Genomic DNA, 25,036 nt, shown 5'->3' on the forward strand with positions numbered 1-25,036 from the left:
CACCAAAGCAAGGCTGGGCCAAACTGATCCCTGCTTCTCTTCCATCCCAGCAGGTTCCTGACCCCTTGTAGGTAAGAGGGACTGTGCCACGTAGAGAAAACATCGTCTTCCTTTGCAGCCACCAAGGAAGTCGCTGTGGGTCCTGCCTCGAGGTCTAGCCAGAGCAACCCTTTCAGCTTATACTCTTTTTTCCTCCCTGTGTTTTACATCCTTAAGGAGAGAAAGTGCATCAGGCAGCCAGCAAACCTCTGGATGTAGAGTTACAAACCATCATGTGTCTTGTTTTGTAGTATTGTGTCTCCTCCAGCTCAGTCCACAGAAATATGGGCTGATAGCACCGGCGATTCTGGAGTTGACCCAACAGCAATAGTCATGTTATACCAAACAACATGGTGTGGACACTCTTCTTGCAAATAAGGACTTGTCCAAAGGAGAGGACTGTGTTCCATCCAAAGAAATAACACGCTGCCTTTTCCAGCTGCCATACCACAGCAAATCACACTAACAGCAGGAGGGATGGTGCTCACTGCAGACAGGAAAGCCAATGATGTCTATTCAGGATGGCCACACTTTGCTTCCAGTGACACTCCAAGGACCGTTGGCTTGATCAGAGGGATTCTGGATTGTCTCAAGGGTACATAAATCACATTTTGACTTGGTTGCTTTGGCCTCCTGTGATAAGGAGCAGCCCCATGTTTTTTGGGCACGCAGGGCTGAGAGGGAGATGAGTCAGTCTGGCAGAAAACCTGCTGCATCCTCTGCTCAATCTATTTAACCAGAGTCTCTGCTCTAATGCAAATTAGGAGCATGCCTAATTTTTTAATGTATATAAAGAGAATTTGGCAAAAACAGTTTCCTGCCTTTTTAATGTTATTTTAGCAACAGAAATGACATATTTCTCATAGATCACACTGCTGCTTTGTAATCCTTTCTGTATTTTCACAGCACAGTCAGTCATTTATTTGCCAGTCATTAGCAACCGGCAGAGAATAAAATCAGTCAATATACTATTTAGATAAGGTATGGTTGGTTGTAAAGCGCTGGCAGAATCCTTCCACTACCTGTGCTTTGAAATCAGGCATCAGTACAACCTGGCAGATGCGGGTTGATAACGCACTCACTGAAGGTCTCTGGCACTATGGCTCTGGTGGTGAGACTTATCTTGCCCCGACAGACGGATGGTAGCAAAGCTCCAAACAGGCTGTTGAAGAGTAAAACCTGCATTGACTTTGGACGCAAAACCTCTTACAAAAGCCAAAAGTGCCTGGCCACACTGGCAGGGAGGAAGAAAGGAAGGACTCGTTTTTCTTTTTAATTTTGATTCGGACAAGTTTAGGAGATGTGAGGAGGTCTGAATGAAATGCCACAGCAGGAGAAGCACGGCAGCACCCTGCTCACGTCGCTCTGCCCGGAGGGCAGGAAATATGCCCACAGCTCAGAGATAGGGAGGGAAATTGCAGATGAGGCTGAGCGCGATCAAACATGGACCACGACAGATAAGACGGAGCGTATATCAAGGACGAGTCTGAGTACAGAGGGACTAAGGCTCCGGCAGCTTGGGTTTCATTCCTATTTCAGCATTCAGGATGTCAAAGACCTAGTTTACACTGTATGCTGAAATGCTCCTTTATGTGCTTCAGAGGTAAGATTTCCCAAGGCTTTACCCAGATTTCATTCCTCCTCTTCTGTCACTGGGTACAAATCACCTGCATTTTCTCCATGAAGTAAGAATATAATTTCTAGGCTATACTGCACACCCATACATAACCCCTAAGCACCGACAGAAGTTATCTGACTCATCTACCATTTGCCTAATCGATACTGTGGCTGTCGCATATTGCACATGGCTGGTGTCTGTGACACTGAGTACTTACCCAGGTTTCCTGGGGGTATGGCTTGGCATGGCTTAGCATCATCATCCCGGCAGTGCCACTGATGGATGGTGTGTTAACGTGTTGGATGGTCCATCAAGGCTTGGTTTGTGTGATCTATTCAGTCCTCTTTGCCCCGAGAGAACCACACTGAAACCCAATCTTCTTTCAAAGTGGTCCCTCTTGGAGAGAGTAATGACAAGCAGGCTCGAAGTGCACGGAGCAAGCTGCAAATTTTCTGGAGATGTATTGTTGATGAGAGTCACCTGATCATCTATCTAGCACAGCTTTTACCAGCAAAACCCCCACCTGAATAGGGGAAAGAAGACTTATGCCAAAGAGACACAAAATCAATGCACCAGAACTTATCTTCTTCATAAAAAGAGACTATTCCTGCAAGACTTTGACAAAACTGATGTAAACTCCGTGGTGCTGGCCCTGAACATGCACGTTGTGATGGGACTTTCAAATATCTCTGCCACGTAGGACAGGTGTGAGAAAGGAAGCACTGGGTTAGTTTTACAGGCAGAAAACTTTGGAGGTCACATCCTCCCTGACATCAAACAAGGTTGTAATGTAAAAATTAGGAACTGAACCAAGATGTGTGGAATCCTGAGTTGATACAGTAAGGACAAGCCCATCTTTTCTTCACAGAGAGTGCAAGAGTTGTCCCTTCCTCATTAGTTCCTCTGTTTTTATAGGAATGTATTGCATTAAATTAAATGTGTTTGCAAAACAAGAATTCCTTCTGAAATGCACATTTATTCATTCACTCGAGCGTGACCATTACTGTCTGTTTAGTAAATAAAATTAGTTTTGATTCTTTTTAAATTAGAAAACAAATAAGTCATTAGCCTAATGGAAAACTTTTTTCAATCTCATGGGTAAATGCTGCACACATTTCTAAAATGTTTTCTTTATTTTATTATGGCAAATTAATAGAAGCCAAGTCATGCTCCCCTGCTGTAAGTCAGGAGAGAAATCAGAAAGAAATTCAGACACTTCTGAGTTTTTCCACATTCTGGTGCCATTCTTTCCTGCAAGGAGTTAATCTTCAGTGCTTTATCAAGACCAGTTTGCTTTGAAATCAAGGGAAAGAGGATCCCTGGCTTGATCAGCAGATAGATGGGCTTTTCAGCATCCTTTGTGTCTTTCTGATAGTCACTTGTGGTCAGAACATCAAATGGGCCATTGAAAAAAATGGGTGATTAGCAAGGTATAACCCTTCATCATGGAGTGCAAATTTGATTTCGCACTGAAATCAGCACTGATTTGGTCCACTTCTGTTCAAGCTTGATGTAGGAGGAAGCTCCAGAGCTAGTGTGGACATGCCAGCGGAGCAACCCCAATGTCCCTGGGGACTGAAGCCTCTGTGTCCCCAAGGGGACAGTGCTGCCACCTGGGAAATGAGCTGGGGGCTGAGATAACAGCCCAGCAAGGTGGGCTTGGGCAGGCTGAGACAGCTAAGAGTTACCATCATAGCAACAGACAACTTGAAAAAAATAAAAAGAAGAGTTTTCAAGACTCAGAAAATATGCAAACAATTTTGGGGTTTGGTTCATTTGATGCCTAAATTGTATACTCTGTCCAGAACGTTTTATCAGAGAAAAGTGAAGAAAATCTCTGTAGCATAAACCTGAAGACCACGGCAGATGATCAGTGCATGGTAACTCCACACAACACACACTGAGCTGACTATGAGTCAGGGAAAAGAACAGAGAAATTTCGCTGGGTACACAAAGAGCTTATAGTTTGCACTGAAACCCTTCCTCAGTGGTAAAAGATGATGCTTTTGTTAGCACAATATTAATGTTTATAAAGCATCTTGGCATGAAATGGTGTTGGCTTTTCTTTCCAGCATGTTATAAAATCATCATGGAAAGAAAAACAGAGTATCCCTAATGCACCAGATTATTGTTGCACTGGTGTCTCCTGATACTGCACCAGATTAACGTGACAGAGCAATAAAACTCTGTATCTTCATTTATCACACCTCTTTAGCTCTCTCCCATGCTCAGGGAGGTTTGAAATGAATATTAGCTTTTTTCCTGACGAGAAAATAAGAAGTTACCCAGAAATCATCGATATTTCAACTCTGCCAATTTCTACTCAAGTGCTGGTCTTGTGAGTATTCTTCAGTTCTTCTGTGCTATTACCTAATCCACTGAGGAGTTTTTTTTATTTTCTTTGGTTTTGGACTTTATTCTTCCATCTGCTCCTTGTTATATTGCTTAATCTCTAGGTGTGTGACTTACTGTAGCAACGTGTTTTTATTTTTCTGTTAAAGTAACACTCACACAGTCCCTGTGGGTCCCTCAGTCTGAAAAATTTCCAAAAGGGGTCTCCAATCCTGGGTTGAAATGTCTGGAGGGACATTCTGGGTTTTATATCTACCCTCTGTCTTCAAACCACCACTCTGAGTCTGCAGGTGGTTTTGTATGACTCCAAGTTCCTCTGTCTCTATTCTGAGCAGCCTTCTGGCAAACCAGTATCCACCTCACATCCTCTCTGTATCATACGTGGGTCTCTGCCCCACCTCTAAACTTATTTTGAAACAGAAGAGGCCAAGTATGAGACTGTTGTTCCTTGCACATGTTAATTCTGTTGGTGGTGCTGCCAGTCTCAAACATATCAAAGGTTTCTCCTGGGTTCCTGGTTTCGAGGCGGTTGGCTGCACTTGCCTCAAGTTTATTGGGAATCCTTCATAATCCCCAAGTGGAATGATTTCTCTTGAAAATGAAGGCTGAAGATGGCTCCTAAGGCATTCCTTCTCTCAGGCAGCCTTAGGAAAATATGAGTGAGGACTGGCAGCAATTACACCCCCCCTTCTGGTCCCCAATGCGTTGCCTGTCTCCAGGACTGCCCAGCTCTGATTTTTATGGGACTCCAAGCAAATTGGTGGGAGATAACAAATTATAAGGGGTTTTCCCCAGTTTTACAGATACAGAAACTGATGTACGAGGGGTAAAGTGAGTCTCACAGCCTCAGGGGCGAATCTCTAAATCTCACCCTGGCATTTCAGCTATTCCCTGCTCATAACTGTGTCCTGCTACTTCCATAGCAAATACTAATATAGAATATAATGCGTGAGAGCAACCAGCCTTGCTCAGCTTTGCTGCTATTGTGAAAGCCCCTCTGGTTTCTTCGTTCTGCCCATTTTCCCAGTGCTTAAGAGCTCAGCTGCTCCAGAGGATCAGGCTGGCGACTCGCAATGGCATAGATGTACACAGCAGCACACTTTGAATCCAATTCTGCATCCCTGCACTTCGGCAAAGCAAGCTACCAATGCTGCACGCACAGGCCACCCTCCCTCTGTGAGAGCATAAATTATTACTGCTGCTTGCAAAATGATCTGTGAACTAAAATGGGTTTTTCTAATTCTGTCACTGTAGAAGAACTTCTGGCTAATCAACTGGAGGCAGATGGAGTTGGCAAAGATGACATAAAGGCCTGCACTAATTACTCCACGTGTCTCAAGAACTGATAAGAGAGTTGATTTATGCCTGGAACAGCCTGATAATTCTGGAAATAATAGATATTGCATGACTTAATTAATCAATGTAAACCTGGTTGTGCTGTGATTTCGAATTAACGGCCGTGGTATAGCACAGGTGTATGGAAGGTTGGCTACAGCCTCTACTGAAGAAGCCTAAATGTACCTACTAATGGCCTAAGACAGGGACCAGGCTCTGGATACATTCTGCAATTGTCTCTTATTGTATCTGGTGAGTTCCTGTGCTCTTGAGCTGGGGGAAGGTGAGCGTGGCCATGTATGACAGCACAAAGAAGGTAAATGGTGCACATGTACACAACAGCAGTGGGCAGGAGCAAGAACTTTCTTAGGCATCAGTCCATCCTATGAGTTCATTCTAAATAGTTGAATCAAGAGTATTTTTAAGACCTGAGTGGTCTCAGCTCAGGCTATCGCCCTGCCTGGTGTGCTTGGTCCTTAGGGCTGATGGTCATTGCAGGCAGGTCTGTTCTCCACCTGCACAGCTGAACATCCTTGGGTGGGAGCGAAGGTTCTGTCCACCCTGAGCTACAGATCCTGCTGGCTGGCATTAGCCTATAGGACAAGAAGTGTTTTCTTCTGGCTGTTGTCCTGCTCTCCCCATTCTTCGTAGTCAGACATTGCAGCTTTATGACCCATCACGGGACCTCACTGTAGTACCCCCTACCTCTCACCTCAGGCTGATGTTTTGGACATAACACAGTTTTGCTGTTTGTATTTGCAGATGCACAACGTTTTCCTGGACCAGCTTGGGAGGATGGACAGGTTTTACTCTGTTTTTACCCAGCTTGTTTGCATTCCTCCACTGTGATTGTTGAAGATACATGTATGGGCTCCTTGTGACTCACTCTTTGTAGGCCAGAACATATATCACTGAACAGAAACACGTGCTTTTCCAAACTAAAACAGATGTCAATTAGAAATATCTGAGGTATGAAGACAAATCCAAAAAGGAACTTGCCTGCTAGGGTTTATGGTAAGATCGGTAGATCCAGAGTCAGTTTTAGCCTATTAAGAAGCCCAGTGACTATGTCCCTCAGCAGGGATTTAACTTCTCCTGCAGAGCATTTTGAGGAGAAATTTTTGAGGAATTTGTGCACCAGTGCCACACCTTCTAACAAATTATACCTGCTTTTGGCACCTTATGGCACAGGTGACATAACATGTGAGTAGATTTTGAATGGTGCATGTCAGGACAGGGTTTGGACTGGGAACTACAAGCTCCTGAGAAGGACAGTTAAGAGAAGCATCAGGTCTCTGCTCCCAGGCCATCCTGAAGGCCTTGATCAAAAGGACTCATGGAAAACAAGCTGCTGTGGACTAGCTGATAACAGTAACCTGGCTTTGAAACATCTTCAGGCTGCTCTGCTGAACATGCTGAGCCTTTGTGAAGCTATAAGTGGGAGAGGACTGCAACCTGTATCTCATTTTGGAAGGCTGACGAGCCCAAAACCTTCAGTAATTTCAAAAAGGGGCCTCTCACTTTAATCACTGTTGTCCACCCTTCTCTGGGTCACGCTCTGCGGGGGGAACCATGTCAGCACCATGCTCTGTTTAGAGTTATTTGAATAATCTGCCTTGCTTGTACAAATGCCAGGCTGATATTTACTGCTGGTGCCAGGGCACAGTCAGGTCCCCTAGAGATGCTGTAGAAGGTCACCAAAGGTTGGAAGGACAGCTGAGATGCCCTCCCCTTTTGTATCCCCTGCCCTTGCCTGCTATTATATACAAATAAATATCCTGACAGAAGGACTGTTTGACCTGTGTGGGTACCAGTAGCGGTGGAAAGCAATTTCTAAAGAGAATAAACAGTTTCTCCCTGGATTAAAACAAAGACCTAATTTGCTTTCTTCCTTTTTTTGCATATGGAGAGTCCTCACTTTACAGTGCAAGTAGCTTGGAGCAGATATGAGGCAGGAATCGGGTCTGGATGCTATTCCTTGGTCCCCCATCCTGCTATATGGTCTCACAGTAGTTATTTGATCTATATCTACCTCCTGAGCTCCCAAGCACCATGAGGCACAGTGACTTTCCTTTTGGTATCTGAGCAGGACAGAGCCCCACAGGTCCCTGCTCTTGGTTCTACCATACTAAACTATATTGCATCTGCAATGATTTAAGCATCAAAGACTCAGCTGAGTCTTTTTTGTGCAGTGCCTGACAGTGCCTGGTGAAGCCATCAAATGGATAGTCAGAAGGGGATTGAACTTGTTTTAATTTCTGAAAATACAGTTTATATTCATGTCCATACTTACATTCAGAACCAATAAATATACACAACAGCTTTCCAGGACTTCACAATCATCGTCACTTACATAATAATAAAGTGGTTACATTACATTTTATATGCATTTTGGTTTAGAATGTGAAAGTATTATGAATACATTGAATCCTTTCAACAATGTTTTCCTTGTCTTGTTTTTATTCTTTCTTATTGTGTTTGAAAGATTCCTGAATACTATGACTCTCTTATATGGGTTAATGACAGTAAAACAATCTAAATGGACTACACAGCACTTTATAACCATGGCTCATACACAATTTCAAGATCAGTGCTGTGGTCTTTTTTCTATGAATCTTTCTCTTAAGAAATAGTATTTTTCTTTTAAGAGATCTCCTTGAAGACTTCCAAAGATACTATCTGAGCTGTTTTCTGCTTTGAGCTGATCCCAACAGTGCAAAGCAGCCATAAACTCAGCTTAACAAGGTAGTTAAAACAGGTTTAGTGTTGTTTTGCATCACTAGAGCAGTACAAAGCCAGCAGTGTGTACCCGTAATTCAGTTCTCTAGAATACAGAAAGTGGTAACACACATCTGACTTCGCTTAAACACCATAAGAGCTTCACACAGCCCAGTATAACCCATAACATTTTTAGTTGGGAAATGGAAGGGAGTAAAGAGAAGTCTATGTACATTTATTTGAGCTTGTGGTTCTCCAGATTTTAGCTTTTCTATGCCTTCATCTCTCCTTCAAGTCCCCAAATTCTCCAGTGCTTTGCAGTCCCAAACCATGCCCTTAGACCTTGCTAGTCTGCATATGTCCATTGAATTCAATATTTCTCTGGGTTAACATTGATTCCTGCAAGCGGCTGCTGTTCTCTTGCCTGTGTTCAATGGGGTCACCATCCTCTACACCATTGCCTCTTCGGAGGCAAAGGACTTTCTGAAAACTCTGCTTGAAGTTGTCAGAAAGAAATCCATAAAGAATGGGGTTGGCACAGCTGTTTGCATAGGACAGGACCACCACAAAGAAGTACACCCCTACCAACACAGGGTCTTCTGGCAGTATAAATATCAAATTAACAATGTTCATCATGTAAAATGGTAGCCAGCAAAACACAAAGACCACCACAATGATCACCACCATCCTGGTCACCTTCCTCTCTGATCTCCTGCGTCTCGTAGACCCAACTCGGATACCCGAAGATTTGACTTTAATCACAATCAGCAAGTAGCAGAGACAGATCACCAACAAAGGACCAAAAAAACCAAGGACTGATGTGTAAATGATGAACGCTGCTGACCAGATGTTGACAGGCTCTGGCCAATTCATGTTGCAGGTCTGAAAGTCTTCCTGCACATCCGAAAAGATGATCACTGGAAGCACCACCAAGAATGAGAATGTCCAGACAGTTACACTGATGAGCTTGGCCACCCTGGGACGTCTCCACTTGGTTGATTTAATGGGATGAACTACTGCCAGATAGCGGTCCATGCTCATCACAGTCAAACAAAAAATACTAGTGAATTGGTTAATACCATCTACAGTCATAACCAGCCTGCACAAAAAGGAGCCAAAAGGCCAATAGGAGATGGCATTCTGGGTGGCCAGGAAGGGCAGGCCCAGCATGAAGAGTACATCAGCAACAGCTAAATTCAAGATGTATATGTTGGTGACAGTTTTCATCTTGGCATAGCGCAAAACCACATAAATGACCAATGTGTTGCCGCTGAGTCCGACTGCACATACAAGGAGGTAACAGATGGGAATCAGGACTTTGTGGATGTATTTGAATGGGGGCTGCTCTGAAAGCGTCCCATTCTCTGTCACATTTGTGAGCAGTGAGGAATTCACATCGCTGGAGCTAGCTTCTGTGCTAAATGTGCTGGAAAAGTATAAAGGATCCATAACTGTTACTCCTCAGTTTTTCTTTTAAGGCTAAGAGAGATTAAACTTCATGGGCATCTTGTTCCTAGAAAGACAAAAAAAAAAAAAGGGAAGAAAAAGAGATAAAGAAAGAGTGAATTCGAAGTAGACTAAGTGTTGCAGGTCATTTAATTTTCTATCTACAGTCAGAATTTGTGTTTGAATTACGCAGTTAGCACATGGGATGAGATCAAGGCCTGAACAAAGTAATTGCATAATGAGAGAGTCGCACCAGTGCTCATCCCAGTAGATGGTGGTCTCTGTTTAGTTTCCACAAGCTCCATGCAGTGGGGTCCGGGCTGGATGTAAGTGATGAGAGACTGCACGGCAGTAACACAGCAGGCATCCCTCTGGGAAATGCAAGCCAGAGGAGGTGGTGATGGCCATCACATTTGACACACAAAGCAGAAACTTTCCTGCAGCACAGGAACCTAAACGGCCCAGCGTGTGGGCTGTTTGGGTCCAAAGCCTATTGGTAACAAGGCCAGTCCTTCCTCCACTGATGAGAAATGTCAATTCTTGCATGCCTCCTGTGCCACTTGGTAAGCAAACTTTACTATCTGATGGTTTCACTCTCCAAAACACATTTTCCTCTTTTGTGAAATCAAGCAGCAGGGCAGCTAATACCCCCTGCTTCCCCACTTGCACAAAAATACACAGATCCAGAACCCACCTTTCCTCCTAGCTTTCTGTCTAAAAACCGGTACAGAAAATGTTAGAAGATAATTTTGAAAGACTCTGACCGGACACAAAGCAGGGCCCTGGCATTAGTGCTGAAAGCTTTAAAGTCCAATTTGGTGCAATTCTGCTGTCACTAGCAGAGGGTGCCTGGAGAGGCTCAGGGACTGACTCAGCCCCATCTCACTCCTGTTCAACCTCTGGGTGCTTTCAGAATCCGGAACCAAAGATAGTTCCTGGCTCTTCATAGCTGAAGCTCCACTGCGATGTTTCACAGGTCTCCCTGTTTACATGGAAACAGTCTCAGTTTGATATATTCAAATGCCACTTACTGCCTGGCAGAACCAATTCAGAACCCCCAGGGAACATCAGCAGTTGTGTAGGTGGGGAAAAAAAAAACCCCTCCATAACAACCAACAAAACCCTAGGGGGAAAAAAAAAAACCAACAAACCAACCAACACCACCAAAAAAATCGATGAACTCCAAGTTGAAGAGGACCATGTCTGAGAACACTTTTCTATCAGGTCAAGCCTAGTGCACGCGGATGTGAAGACACTGCAATGGAAAGGAACAAGCTGTTTCTTTTCCATCTCTTGAGACTACTCTTCCCTTAGTGTTTCTGAATCCCTTTGCTCTTGCCCTGAAGTGTGCTTTTTGTCTGTCTTCTGCAGGAAATCCAAGCTGCAGTGGAGAGCTTAAGGACACAGACAGCTGAACTTGGTGACAGAATATATTTTACCAGACAATCTGAAAAGGGTTGGGAATTTCCAACGCTCTCGTTCTTGATTCAGATGAATATTTTTTCACTCTTTGTCTGAAAAGGGCCTAAGTAGGTGTTTATAAAGCTTTCCACTATCAAAAAAAAAGTTAAAGTATCTGCTAGAAAAGAGTGGAGAATCAGAACACCAGTATGGCCCAAGATCTCTCCCAAGTCTGGCCAGCAGACTGTGCTGAAGGTGCTCGAGGAGGATGTGCCCAACAACTTTTGTTCCCATCGCCTGCTGGTTAGGTTTCCATAATAATCTGGGGGCGTGAATCCGCATTCAAGATGATGTCAAAAACACCCAGCCCACATTGCACCCATGCCTTTCGAGCAAAAGCAAAATTCAGTACCATGTAAGCATGCAAAAGACTTCTTGTCTCCAAGAGGAATGCAAACACCTCCACGGGCTGGTTACCGTGCTTTCTTTTTGGGTGAGAATAACTGCAGTGGGTGAGAGTAGAAGTCCCTCCAGCTACCAGTAGTAATCACAAATATGCTGTTCTGATTTGGAAATGTGCAGATGGGAAGTAGGTGTCTCACATGTCACTCCCTAGCTGGGAGGAGATGTACCAGAGAAATCAGAAATCCAGGGTGGCTGGGATGATAAAGCTGAGAGAGCTGCCAAAGCTCAAACAAATGCTGGCTTGAAGATGGAGATGAGAAATGGGCAGAGAGGATCTGCAGGTTCTGAATAAGCTGCCATGGTGTGTTTGGGGTTTGCATATTACAGCCATGGCCTCGCTGCAAGAGTTGTCTCAGTCCCTGACCACACTCTGCATGGAAAGGTCAGCTGAGACCATGATCCTTGGGAATTAAATAATAGCATTGGACTTAGTGCTTCACAAAGAAAAGGCAAACTCTAGTTCTGGCCAAAGAGTGGACTTTTAAATCCTGTTCTGACACTAATTTTAAAACATAAAGTTGTATTAAAACACAGATTATTTCTCTGGGAGCAGATCATTTCTCTGGGAGAAGCCAAAGCAGCACCACACTCCTCTTGGGCTGTGAGGGGTTTGATCTTTGGAAGGCTGCATTTTCTTGCAACCCAGATGCTGTGTGTGACCCAGCTGGTTAGCCAGCATCTTTGAAAGGAAGAATATAAACAAAACGAGTGGTGGGAGGGGGCAGTTGGTGTTTATAAATGCCTATTCATGAAACTTCATCTTTGTGACTGAGTACAGCGCTGAGATTGGGAAGGCACTTCTCCCCAGACTAGCTCAGCAATGTCCAGTCTGGGCCAAAAAGTGAATTTTTTGTTCTGGGACTGCAAAAATAGGAGGTCAACAAAAAGAACTAGTGCTGCCACTCAGCGGGGGAAATCCAGGGAATGCATGTGTGGCTCTCATCCTAGTGCTATAAAAAATGGAGGATGAACATCTTTCTTCTGAAGTTACCTCCTTTTCCCCCACAGTACATGCTCTTAACTAGTTGACTATGGAAATTGCACAGTAACTTCTTCAAGCCTGTTGCTCCTTCCACCACATTTAGAATTCAAGCCTTGGGAGAAGCACTGAGGAAGAGGAGTTCCTATATGTGGATAACTTACTGTACAAATGCTTGCCAAAGGCATCAGGTTCTTTGAGCCATCCATTGCCAGCATTCATGATACACCCAAAGGATTTTCTAGAGGGACCTTTGGGTGCCTTCCATGCAGGGAGACAGCTCTTCCAGCTTCCTTCAGCAGCAGCTGTGATGGTCTCCTCCTACTATGTGCTATCATTGACCAGGAGGATACTTCAGCAGTTTGTCAGTCTGCTTCTTTAGCATTTTGGTGTGAACATTAACCTTTACTCTCATATTTTTTGTTCCATTTGATGAATTTTGCACCTTTCCCTCAAAAGCAGGTGGATTCAGCAGGAAACGCATCGCTAAGGCTCTCATGCAAATTCTTCAGTGTCCTCATTCGGTGGCAGCCTGCAAGTTGGCAACAGCAAGCAGCTGCCATCATCAGAACATTCCCCATGCACTGGCTGGGGAGGCGATGTGCTTGGACTCATCCAGATCTGAAAACTAAGCCCAGGTCTCCAGAGTCCCCATTCAGTGGCTTGGTGGATAAAGCACTGAAACCACACTGCCTTTGCCTTGTAGCCACTGGTATTCTGGGACTCGCTAGAGCATGGCAACAACAAAAAAAGCTGAACAGCTGCAAAAACATGTTTTGCTGGCTGTCTTTGGTGAGCATTGATGATTTTCCCTCTGTTTCCCTCTGCTATCTAGCTGAGAGCTTACCCCTCAGCAGCACAATTTTTGTCTGAACTTACATTGCCACCACAGCAGTTAATGACCATGAACCTCAACAAAGGATGACTAAATATAATTAAGGCATGCTGACTGATATCTTATACACTTGTTTTGGTATTCTTAATTAATGGATTAATAAAAAAACACCTCTAGGGGACTTTTTGTTTTCCAGGTTTTTGTCCCCTTGATGTTTGATCTCCAAGACATCACACTGGTATACTTCCTAAATTATGTGCTTTGTGCTTAAACCACATGAACCAAAAAGGCAATGGAGCTAAGAATAGAGTATCTAGAGTAGTAGGAGCTAATCCAGAGGAATCACTGGTATAATTCCAAGTTCCCCTTTTGCAGAGCAGTACCCTGAAAAAAAAAAAAAAAAAAGAGACATCCACTGCAGCTGAACATATCTGCCTGCCTGTATCCCTGCCCAAGAAAGCTGAGAGAAGAAATTGCAGAGGTGTTATGGTACAAACCAGTCTGCTCAGAAGAAAGTATTTAGCTTTTCTGAAAACTTCTCTAGCAGATATCCTAAACAAACATGTTTTACTGGGCACAAGAGCAGGTACTCATCTAAAAGCTCACAGCAGTCCATTACTGACTGAAGCATCATCACAACAAAAGGAAGAGCAAACCTTAAAACTGTCCAGGCAGATCAAGGTTGAAATTCTTCCTGGCTGTGGTTACAATAGCAAAGCAAAAATAACTCTATAAAGTGCAATGCATCAGAGTCAAAGCTGGGTATAGCTGGGATCAAGAAGAAACCTAATTTTATGAGTCAAGATTTGATCTCTCTGCCTATTTATCACTGGAATCATAATTCTCTCTTATGCAGCATCAAGCATAATTGCTGTGAACTACAACAGAACAGCAGATTACTTGTTCCAGGTGCAGAATACCTAGCAGGAACAGACAAAATGGTAATCCAGACAGATACGCTTTTATAACAGATGGTCTCGGTAAAAATGGGAAGAAAAACACCTGGGTAAGTAACCAAGAAGTATCTAATACCAGCAGAACTTCGTGGGTTCCCCCCACTCCATCCCATGGAGTTGGATGCGATGCGTTAGTGGAGCAATTTGCTATAACAAAGCAAAGGAAAACTCTCCTGGTTCTTTAGTAAATTTGCCCTTTTGGGGGATGAATGTCCATCACCTGCTCCTTCAGCTACAGCCCGGGGAGCCTCACGCTTCCCGTTTGCATGGATGGAGCAGGCAGAGCCAAGGGCTGCTGCTGCAGGAGGGAGAGCGACCTGCTGGTGGAAGGGGAAGGGAGGGAGGTGATGGTGTGAAAGCTGGTGTCACCTGGCAGAGCAGCTCTGAAATAACAAACACCCCGACGGGGCTCTGCATGAGGAGGAGGAGGGAAATGCCAAGACTTGCTTCAACTTCTTACAGTTATAATAATGTTCTTATACTAAACCACTATTTCCCTGAAAGCATAGAGATCTCATCATTTCACATGCAAAACTCTTGTGTTTCCCCACTCCCTACCTTATTCCACCACCTGGGGTAAAAAAAGCAAAAGGATTCAGCTCAGATGGGAACTTTCTCCTTGTTAAAATCTGCCATTTGATATGGCTCAGGTGTGTTCCTCACTCCAACAAACCGAGGAGATTGATTTTCCTCTACAGTACACATAACAGAACAACTTTCTTGCACTAAATTAGTTTTTGGTTTTGGTGACTAGCTGTGTTGGTACTAAACACCGATCAACTGAAGTCAAAATTGAATAATGTCTTGCCACTTCTAGCACTATCAAAATCTTTAGGAACTATATTTTCAACTTTGTTACCACCCTGCTCAGGCCAACCTAGTGTTTCCTAGAGCACTCTGCTGAAATGATACCTGATGACTTGGTCCTATTTTTAGTTTGCAAACAAACAGCCCATAAAACACTTTTGCTTTTGCCAAATATTTGCTAAATACTTTTTTTCCCCAAACACATTTCAGGCTCTGTTATGCTCAGAGATTACTCACTTTGGCTGAGCTGGTCCTGTCACACAAACAGTCCTGTAAGTCACATGCTTCTGATTTTTCTCCCAGATCAGTTGATTAAAGCAACTTCAGTCAGAGAAAAGTGTGGAGCCCAAGATCTCTGTGCTCACACCTGGGCAGGTGAGGCTGGGGCTAAACTCCAATGACTGCGCCGGTGCATCACTGTAACCAGGGTTTTTTACCAAAATGTTTCTCTTCCGCCCCGCTCTCCTCTGCGATCCATTGGCATCAACTGATTTCAGGGATGCGACAGATTCAAAACCAGCTCAGTTCAGGAGCATTTAACTATGGGCAGCCTCTGCTCCAAGGCTGAGAGAGAGCTGAAACAACCACAGATCCCTTTGGCTCTGTCACCCCTTCCAGGAGAGCCCAGGGTCCAACCAAGCTCAATAACAGTTTCTCTTGCTGCACGACGAGGAGCAGCTTCGGGAGAGGACCTTCAGGGGGGACCTCCCAAGCTGAGAGGTCTCCAGCTTGGGAGCACCCCACACCAGCAGTGCTGATCCAATCTGGCCACCGAGCCCTGCTGATCTACTCTGACCACCAAGCCCTGGTGGCAAAGTCCCCCAGGAGCTGGGATTCCCAACACAAGCACTAACAGACCCATCCCAGCACCCTAAGTACTGGCTCCCTGGTGTGACCTGCATGTCTCCACCCCCACAAAACTATAAAAAGTCTCTAGTTTACCCCAACGCAAGCCTGCAAGTCCAAAACACTTGAGCTGGGTTGTTCTTTCCCTGGTCTTTAGCCTGGGCACAGGGAACAAGCTGTGCCTGAGTCTTCAGGTACTGGGAGCTGCAGCAAGCCAGCAAGACCAGGGGTGTTCCTCCCAGCCCTGATGGATGGTGACTCCCAGGACTCTGCTTTGACCTTGCCCATCCACTTCTTGCTGACCACCTTGGAGTACATCCAGCCTCCTGCACTTCCCTCCCTTGTTTTATCAGAAAGGAGCACGGTGTGCTCAGCTCTACTCCCCCCCCAGCCATGGCTTTCTTTACCCCTGGACCACGCTGTGCCGGGCTGGGCAACATTTAAGGCTCTGCCACCTTTTTTGGGTCACTGTGGTGCTCCAGCAGCGCCGAGCGGGTGGCGTGTCAGGCTGTGCCTGCGCATCCCTCCCGCAGGTGCCTTTCTCCTCCCTTTTCAAGCGGCCGCTTTAAAGCAACGGTAAGGCTTAAGTCCCGCTTTAAACACCGCATCCTCCGCTCGGCCAGAGGGTCTTCTCCCCGCCATCCCTCCAGCCAGGACGGGGTCGCTCCGCTCTCCAGCAGCACAAGCCCCGTAAGGAGGGAAAAACTCGGGGTCGCCGCTTGTTTCGGGGGAAGCTGCGAACGGGACCTGAGCGCTCTGGTGCCTCGTTCATCCCAGAGAGCTCTCAAAAGCGGGGTGCGCTTCGCGAAGCCCCACTCTGCCCCGTCCCCATCCCTCCTACCTCTCCCCCCCCTCATCCTTTTGCGCTCCCCCAGCCCCGCTCGCTGTTCTTCTCCCTTCTCTCCCCCCGGCAATGGTTACCTGCAGCTCCAGGGACTCTTCTCCGCCGGGTGGAGGCATGAATCTCCCCGTTTCCCCCCTTTGGGCTGCCTCGCTGCTCCGGCTGCACCCCCCCCCGCCCCCCGAGCCGGGAGCGCACCCCGCGCTCCGCCGCTTCCCTCCGGCGGCGGGCGGGGACGGCGGCCGCTCCCCCGGGGAGGAGGGACGGGGCTCCCGGCTGGGGCTGCCTCCGGTGGGGAGGGAGGGAGGGAGGGAGGGAGAAAGGAAGGGGGGCGAAGGGGAGGGAGCCGCAGCCCGGGGGGGACAGCCTGCGGCCACCCACTCTGCAGAAAGTTGGGCTGGAGGGAGGGAGCCGTCGGTGCTGGAGGGAGCAGCCTTCCGCCGGGATGCTCTGCCCCCCCCAACCCTCCAAGCTCAGGGCTGCCCTTACCTGGCTCTGTCGCCCCGTCGCGGTGCCGGTCCCGCTGCTGTGCCCCGTCCCTCGCACCCCGAGGAACCGGCAGCCCCCCCCTCTCCTCCACGGGTGCGGGGTCTGCGCTTTGCGGGGGGAGCGGCGGCTCCTGGGAGGGGCTGGGAGCACCCACGGAGAAGGGAAGATGGGTATCACAGGAGACCTGCATTTCCTCCCCTGGTCTAGCTCCCTTCCAGCCCCGAGAAGTCCTTTTAAAGCCTCCTGCAGGCTCGTCTGGAGCGAGCCCCCTCCCCGAGCGCAAGATGGGTATCACAGGAGACCTGCATTTCCTCCCCTGGTCTAGCTCCCTTCCAGCCCCGAGAAGTCCTTTTAAAGACTCCTGCTCCTCGTCTGGAGCGAGCCCCCTCCCCGAGCGCGGGGGAATCACTACTGCTCCTCCGAAGGTGCAGAAGGGACTGTCATCTTCAGCACATTTATCTTACACACCTGTCCCCGGGCACTGAGCATAAGGGAAGACGGAGTGACAGGGTCAGGACTCAGCATCCTGCCTCCCCCCGACGGAGAACAGGAGCTTAAATCCCATGTGGGGATGTTTTACTCCAGCTGGCTATGAATCAGGCCCTAAAATTACTCGCTAGTGGAGAGATGCAGGGCTTAATATCCAGGCTGCCAGGCTAAACTTGGTGTTTATTTTACTCCCTCCTAAATTGACTTCACCAGGGTTCTGCTGGACGAGAAGGGGCTGAAAGGTTTTGCCCTTTGAATGCAACAAGTGAAGAAAAGTCGTAGCCAGCTCTCCCCCCTCTGCCCTGCACCCTCCCTCTGCTATTACATATAAAAACACCGGTACCAGTGTCACCTAAGCCCCTTTGCTCCACCACTTGCCCCCGTGTTCACCGTGGGGCTGTGTGATTAGCTGAGTGCAGGGCTCCCAGCCCCTGCCAGGCACTCCTGTTTTCATCAGCATGCACGAGGCATCGTCCTTCGTAATAATGTATATGATCTTAATCCACTGCCGAGGCTTTTCAATTAGAGATCTGTGATTGAGTCAGATGTGTGAATGCAAAAAAGAGAAGGAGAAAGCTGCTTTTGGCATGTCACTCTCTAATTCAATCTGCTGATGTATTTATGGTCATGTATTGCTAAATTGAACTAAGACTCCAGTCTGCTCTTGCCATGACAATGGGGAGAGTCATCTGATAAAAATAGAGTTGGGATGATAAACAGAAAAGAAGAGGAGATTTTGATTACCTTCTTTGAAAACACGCCAAGCAAAATGTGATACAATAGCCCCACTGTGAATATCAGCTTGAATCAAAATAGGGCTAATTTAATGAATTTCCCTCATATACTTTATTAGCATTTGTAATATTAAAAAAGTTGCTGAGAAAACACGGTGGTCCCTAAGTTTCCCTCAAGAAAATACCACTCTTCCTCTAAATAAACACCTTGCCAAAAGTATTTTTACCAGGATCTATGCTGTGATAGAAGCAGGATTTGAAAAAGGTCTCAAGGCTTGTTGAATTCTTTACCCACTCAAGTCAACAGCGATATTCCGTTTCAGGGCTGAATGGAGGGAACACAAAGGCTATCTGAGAATGCTACCTGTTATCGTGCTTTTAATGGCTAATGCCCCTGGGCAGAGACCAAAGATCAGTTACACCAACCATAGAATAAACATGGGAGGAAAAATAACTCCTGGCACACAAGTGCAGGTGCAGATACCCGGCGGCGCAGCTGGGCACGCAGACCTTCAGAGGCACATGGGAAGGGTGATGGCCCAGATTTGTTGGGGGGGGGGTGTCAGTGTGTGAGTCAGATGAGACCTATGGAGGAAAAGCACACAACTGTGATGGGACAGTATTCTTTTTTAAAATCCTAATGGGTTGGCCCTTTTTGCTGCATGTAGTATTTTATAATTCTATAATCTGTATATCTTTCACATTTTTTTGACAGAGAGGAGAGAGCTCTAATATTGAGCTAAGACTCTCGAACTGCATGGTTTTGTTTTGTTCCACTCTGTGGACAAACACCTCTCAAATAGCCATAATTCGGATACAAGTCTATTTATTTTGCCATTCCTTGTCACATACAGAACTTCAGTGTCATAACACGATCCCTGAACGCTGCGTTTCCTACTGTAATGATGAATGGTCATGAAACTGCTGACAAATGTAATGGTAGTAATACATTTTAAAATGGTGCGTGTGTGTAACGTGGGGGAGGTGACGGCTCCAGGGGAGCTGTAAAGCCAGGTTGCATGGGAAGCTCCTCCTGTGCTTTTGCAAAATTCTTGTCACAATTCAGCTGAAGCAGAAAGGATGAGTTGTGATCAATGCTTTTAGAAGGAAGAACTCCTGGGGAACTTATGTCGACAGCTTCTCCTGTTGAACCTGGCAGCAATGAACAGAGACTGATTGCTGGCAAGGGAGGAATTCTTAGTGTGTAAACCATCTCAGTGACAGACTTGGGTCCCAACCTGGCTCGAACTACATGGAGGTGTTGAAACTGAGACCCTGGGGTTGGATTGCCTCTGACTAGGACTGAAGCAGTGCAACCTTTAAGACTCAAACGAACAAAGAAATGGAGGAGGAGAAGATGTATGGTTTGCTCCTAGTTTGTTTCTGGAGCCATTGTTCTAAAAATTGATTGTGTACTAAGGATTAGACCCAGAATTTTCATTACCACAAGAGAACTAGTGTCAAAACCAATGAAATCAGTATTGAAAAGCCGGCAAGACTGCGTAACTTTGCCAGGCTGGAAGTAGACTATTCAGTGCTTCAGAATATTTCCACATGGTGAAGGAGTGTCTTTAATTTGAAAAATGAGAGTCAGAAGCAATGGCAAACAGGGAAGTATGTTCTTGGTTAAACAGCCAGTTGGGGCTGAGAGGCACATTCATTCTTCATCCCCACGAGATGCCTCAAAGTGCAGGATGGCCATGTTGTGAAGGTGCCCATCCCAGGAAGCTACAACTCTGGGACTTGTGGTGAATGAAGTTTCGGCTCCCAAGACTCAATTCCAGCCTCTGCCTGAAGGTTACAGTATGTTTTCCTCTAACACATTACCAGTTTTGAGAAAAAGAGAAATGTATGGGGTAAGAGCTCTAGTGTATTACCCTGAAAGAAAGTCATTGAGCTTGCTGGATGAGAGTGGTTGCTTATCACTTGGAGTTTTCAAATCCAGCTGAGATTTGGGCTGTAGCATAGTCCTGAGTTATTCATGTTACCATAGAAATAAATGGATCCATTTTCTGCCCTTCACTGTTCAAAGCTTCCGACTACACTGGCTACAGATATCTATCACCCCTCCAGCTCACGAGCCCTGGCCACGGCCATCGTGTTGAGTTTCCAATCTTTGCTTCTCTCAGAAATTCCACATGTAGCGGTGACTTTTTTTTTTTTTTTCCCTTTTTCTTTCTTTTTTCTTTAATGATTGGCTTGCATTCAACTCAAGCATTTTTGAAGCTCACAGAAAACATGCTTCAGCTCAGCTTCTAACTGGAAGACAGTTACTCTATTCAATTACATTCACAGTTTGGCTGGCTGAAGCCGAATGTTTTCACTTTGCCTGTAGAATATGCTGTGAAAAGCCAGGCAGCGGGAATCACAGTGAGGTTGAGGTGTTTTCACTTCTCTCTGTTATTCTCCTTACAAGGAAGAAAAATCAATGCTTTTCAAATCAGTGCATTAAAAATCTCTCAAATGGGCTGTAATTACAGGCCCATCTGTTGTCAAATTGTTGAATTGCCTGCAGCAGAGATGCGTGAAGATCTTCCCAGTTGGTCATTACTGAGCAGCCCTGGGTTACTCCCCACCATGGTGATGCACCAACAGTCCTCTCTGCCTCTTGGAAGCTGAGGAGGAGAAAGCACAGGCCAAGGGGCTGGGTTTGCTCATCACTACATTGAGCAAACACTACTTGTCTATTTGCAACTTGGTTGGGAAAGAAAACTGCATTTCTTTCCATGACTTTCAAATTAGCTGTTTTCAATAGCCATGGAGCAAACTCATTGTTCCTTCAGCCCTAGGTCTGGTAGATAAACTGTTATTAAAGCCTTCTGGTGGAAATGTGGATCTTTACACAGAGCTTATGCCTCTCTGAATAAACCCCATCTACTACTCTCTGCAGACACTGTTTTCCCAGCACTGAATAAGAATCACGAGTCTTTAAGTGGCAAAACCACTTTGTTTGTACCAGCAGCATCTTGTGGTTTTCAGCTGATTCTTCTGGCAACGTAGTTTTTCTATGAGAAGCTCATTTTCCATCAGGAGGACTTTGCCCAATGGGATTATTTTTTTTAACCAACCATCACAATCAATGAGCCCTTACTGCTGTTGGGACGTGCCTCAGTGACAGGTATTCAAACTGCTTGTCACTCAGTTCATTGATGATGAAGGGTTCTGTGACCCTCCAGTGCTTGGCTGGAGGGACATGTTGGTGTCATGTGCCATTGTTCCCCATCATCCCTATCCCTCCTCCTTCTCCCATCCTTGATGGATCATTGTCCAGCAACACAACTGGTACCGAGAAGACAGGAATGGTCCTGGAGCTCTGACTCTAAGCTTTTTGGGGACCACAGTTTTTAAAGATGAATAGTTTATTAAAATCATTTTGCCCACATCCTGCTTTTCTCCATAGTCTTTAACTGGCATCCTGTAAGAGTCTCTCAGACAGACTAAAGTGACATTTGAAGAGAATTTCACTATCATATTGAAATGAAGAGGACAATGGCAGGATTCCAGCTGCAAAGCAAACCCTTTCCAAAGAATTGCTGGGTTTCATAAAAGGGGTGAAACAGGGAAAAGCATTTGTGGTGACTAATGGTTAACTGGAGAGTATTTGTAGGAAGACATTTGTATGTGCACATTTTTTCCTGTTTTAAAGCAGTGTACTTCTCTGTATTGTGTTTAGAATTGTTTGTGTAGGTTTTTTTCTGTTAGGCTATAATAAAGCATAATTAGATGCATTTTCATCTAATTAAGGTGGTTTGTTTTCAATGAGATGAGGTCCAAGCAGGATATTTATTTCAGAACGTGACTTTCTTCTGTTAATCTTATGTTTACATCTGTTAGGAGAAATATGAGATGTATTTTGAAAACCAAGGGATTTGCAAATCTGTATCTCAAATGAAGATATTACTCTGGATTCTCATAATGTTCTGCATTATCCACCTCATCCTTAGGCAGCACTTCTGTAAAAGGTTCTGTTACTCTGCGTTATGTGGCCATCCTCAACAAGTGATAGGACCACACACAAGAACAGACTGATTTTCCATAAAAATTTCTTGTCTTCAACTGCTGCAATGGACGGACCATCATTATTAATTAATTAGTAGGAAGCATGTAAACCTGTCCAGCTATTTTCTGAGGAAAGTTCGCCATAATTCTTCTAAGTTTAGCTGTGCAAAATACATGGCTCACATAAATGTCATCCTCCCTAAAGCATGTTGATGCTGCTGAGGTGTTCAAAAACTGAAATGGAGATTGCACCGGTGCTGGCATTTTCAGAAATGTTTTCTCTGGGCTGAGGATTGGAACCAGTGAAGTCAACAGGTCTCTTGTGACCTCTGTGGGTGGCTTTTTGTTGTACTGCGGTGACCAGGAAGCAAAGTGACTAGGTGAGTTACTTAATGATTCATTATTCATTTTGTAGTTATTAATGTGAGCAGCAGCCAGCATCTCAATCCTGCAAACTTGTTTGGTTTTCTGCCAGATTCCTCATTATGCACATGTAAACACAGGCAAATCATTTAATAGAACAGTCTTTATTAAATAAGGAGAGAAGATTTATTAAATAGAAAGCTCCTGAGCTCTGATGACAAATATTTACAAGCTTGGGGACTTGTTGCAGGATTTGAAGGGATAATAGCAGCAACTTCGCAAAATCAAGTATTTGGTAAAATGCTGCACGTTTTACGATTCAAATCCAGAACTTGCTGCTCTCTCCAAGGAGAAGGGTAGGAAGAAAATCTTTGACTTACAAGTGCTCTCCAGCGAAAAGACATGGAATGTGAAAGTAATAGCATTCCCTGGCATCTGATATAACTGTAAACAAGTGTTTCCTTCATGTTCTCTGAGAAATTCTCAAAGCTGAATGATAATATTTCTCTTGAGCCAAACCATTTTTTAGAAACTGTTGAGTGAGAAAGACTTGCAACATTTCAGTTGTTTCAGTGCAGACCAGGAAGGTTTTCACACACCCTGGGCTGCTTGTGACAGACAAATCCTTAACCTATTGTCACTATCACATAGAAGCAACAATAAAAGCTTTTCCAAAGAATGGAAATAAGTTGGGAAGTAGGAGAAGTTGGGGGTATTACAAAAAACTGTGAAAAATTCTGCATCTTTTGTACTAGGGTTGCATCGAAGACACTTGAAATAGCTCAAATCTGCAGTCATGCACTGTATGTCCTTCCACCACACTAAGACCTTAATGTGAGTCATCTCACAGAGAAAAGTGAGGAAAACAAACCAGATTTGTCAATGCCGATCACTATCTGCTTTGTCCAGCATGTCAATAAAGAGGTGGCTGTGCGCTGGCAGAACTGGTGTCCTGTTTTAGGGACAAATAGTGCCTGTGAGGATCAGCTGGTATTTTCAACTTCTCTCTCATCCTTGAAACAAATGTCTGTCTTTCTTGGGAGAGGTGGGAAAAAGGTATGTAACCTACAACCTTAACCATGTTAGCCCGAGGTGTTAATGATGGGAGGTGGTACTTTCCCTATAGTACTGCTTGCAGATCCTTCTACCTACCTGCAGGTTGACACAGAGGGGACATAAAGCATGAGAACCATGTAGACACCCATTTAGAGCTTATTCCTGTCCTAAAGCAGCAATTTAGAATAGAATAATGTAGAAGAGAAGGAGAAAGAGAAAGAGAAAGAGAAAGAGAAAGAGAAAGAGAGAAAGAGAGAGAAGAATAATAGAATATTTCAGAAGGGACCCACAACAATCATCTAGTCCCACTGCCTGAACACTTCAGGGCTGACCAAAAGTTAAAGCATGTTATTAAGGGCTTTGTCCAAATGTGTCTTCAATGCTGACCAGCTTGGAGCATTGACCATCTCTCCAGTAAGCTTGTTCCACTGTTTGACAACCCTCTCAGTAAAGAAATGCTTCCCAATATCAAGTTTGAACCTCAGTTTTGAATTATCCTTGTGGATCTTGGACCATGGTGGACTGCCCGTGTCCCTTGCATTTGTATCTCCTGCTCAGACAAGCTGGAAGCAGTCCTTCCCACGCCTATAATATCTGCAGTATAATATGATTGAGGTTGGGTTTTCTGCGTGTACTCTTTTTCATGGCCTCTGCTAGCAGTTTAGCTGTCTTCTAATGGAAATAACTTGCAGCCTTTGGTCCTGTTAGGAAATTAAGTCTGCAGACAAATTCACTTCAATTTATAGCTTGGCTTTTAATGAGAAGCAGACGCAAAAAAGATGAAATATTAAAAACAATGTCTATGCGCATGTGCCAATTTGTGGAACATAATAACCTCATTATTAAATTCAACAGTCAAATTCGCTTTGGTGCTGAAGTGAGCCAGTCTCATTAGGAGGCTCACTATTGCTAGTAAGTGTTTGGCTAATGGCTAGAATATGTCTTCTTGGATTCTTCCGGGCACTTTGCGTGTCTTACTGTATGAAGAACAAACATTACACAGGTGTTTTTTTTTTTATGTCTTGTACTTAAAATATTTCAATTCACTCTTTTGAAATGCTCTATCAATACTTATATAATTTCTGTCCCTGGGGAGTATTATGCCCGTTTTGCTGGCACACTGTGTTCTGTGAAGCCTTGACTGTGAGTTGATAACAACACTGAAAAAGAAGCACTGATACCTTTCCTCGCACTACAGAACAAAAACCAGCTGTTTACTGAAAAAAAGCTCTATGACAGTGACCAGCAAGTTTGGCTTTAACGTCTGC

At 45.0% G+C, this 25,036-nt stretch overlaps 1 protein-coding gene across 2 annotated transcripts; it reads right to left on the bottom strand.

Moving 5' to 3' along the window:
- Positions 1–7,580: 7,580 nt before the first annotated feature.
- Positions 7,581–17,241, bottom strand: SSTR5 (somatostatin receptor 5). Of its 2 annotated transcripts, none has more exons than XM_014936239.1 (2): positions 17,128–17,241; positions 7,581–9,575 (listed from the first exon to the last, which is right to left on the bottom strand). In XM_014936239.1, the coding sequence occupies exon 2, from the start codon at positions 9,509–9,511 to the stop codon at positions 8,399–8,401; it is 1,113 nt and encodes a 370-aa protein (XP_014791725.1). In that variant the 5' UTR covers positions 9,512–9,575; positions 17,128–17,241; the 3' UTR covers positions 7,581–8,398. The 2 variants fall into 2 exon arrangements, with proteins under 2 accessions (XP_014791725.1, XP_014791724.1); XM_014936238.1 differs by lacking the exon at positions 17,128–17,241 and adding an exon at positions 16,719–16,871.
- Between the last annotated feature and the right edge of the window lie 7,795 nt (positions 17,242–25,036).

This window comes from Calidris pugnax, unplaced genomic scaffold, assembly GCF_001431845.1.
Source record: "Calidris pugnax isolate Ruff unplaced genomic scaffold, ASM143184v1 scaffold17, whole genome shotgun sequence".
NCBI classification, from domain to species: Eukaryota; Metazoa; Chordata; class Aves; order Charadriiformes; family Scolopacidae; genus Calidris; species Calidris pugnax.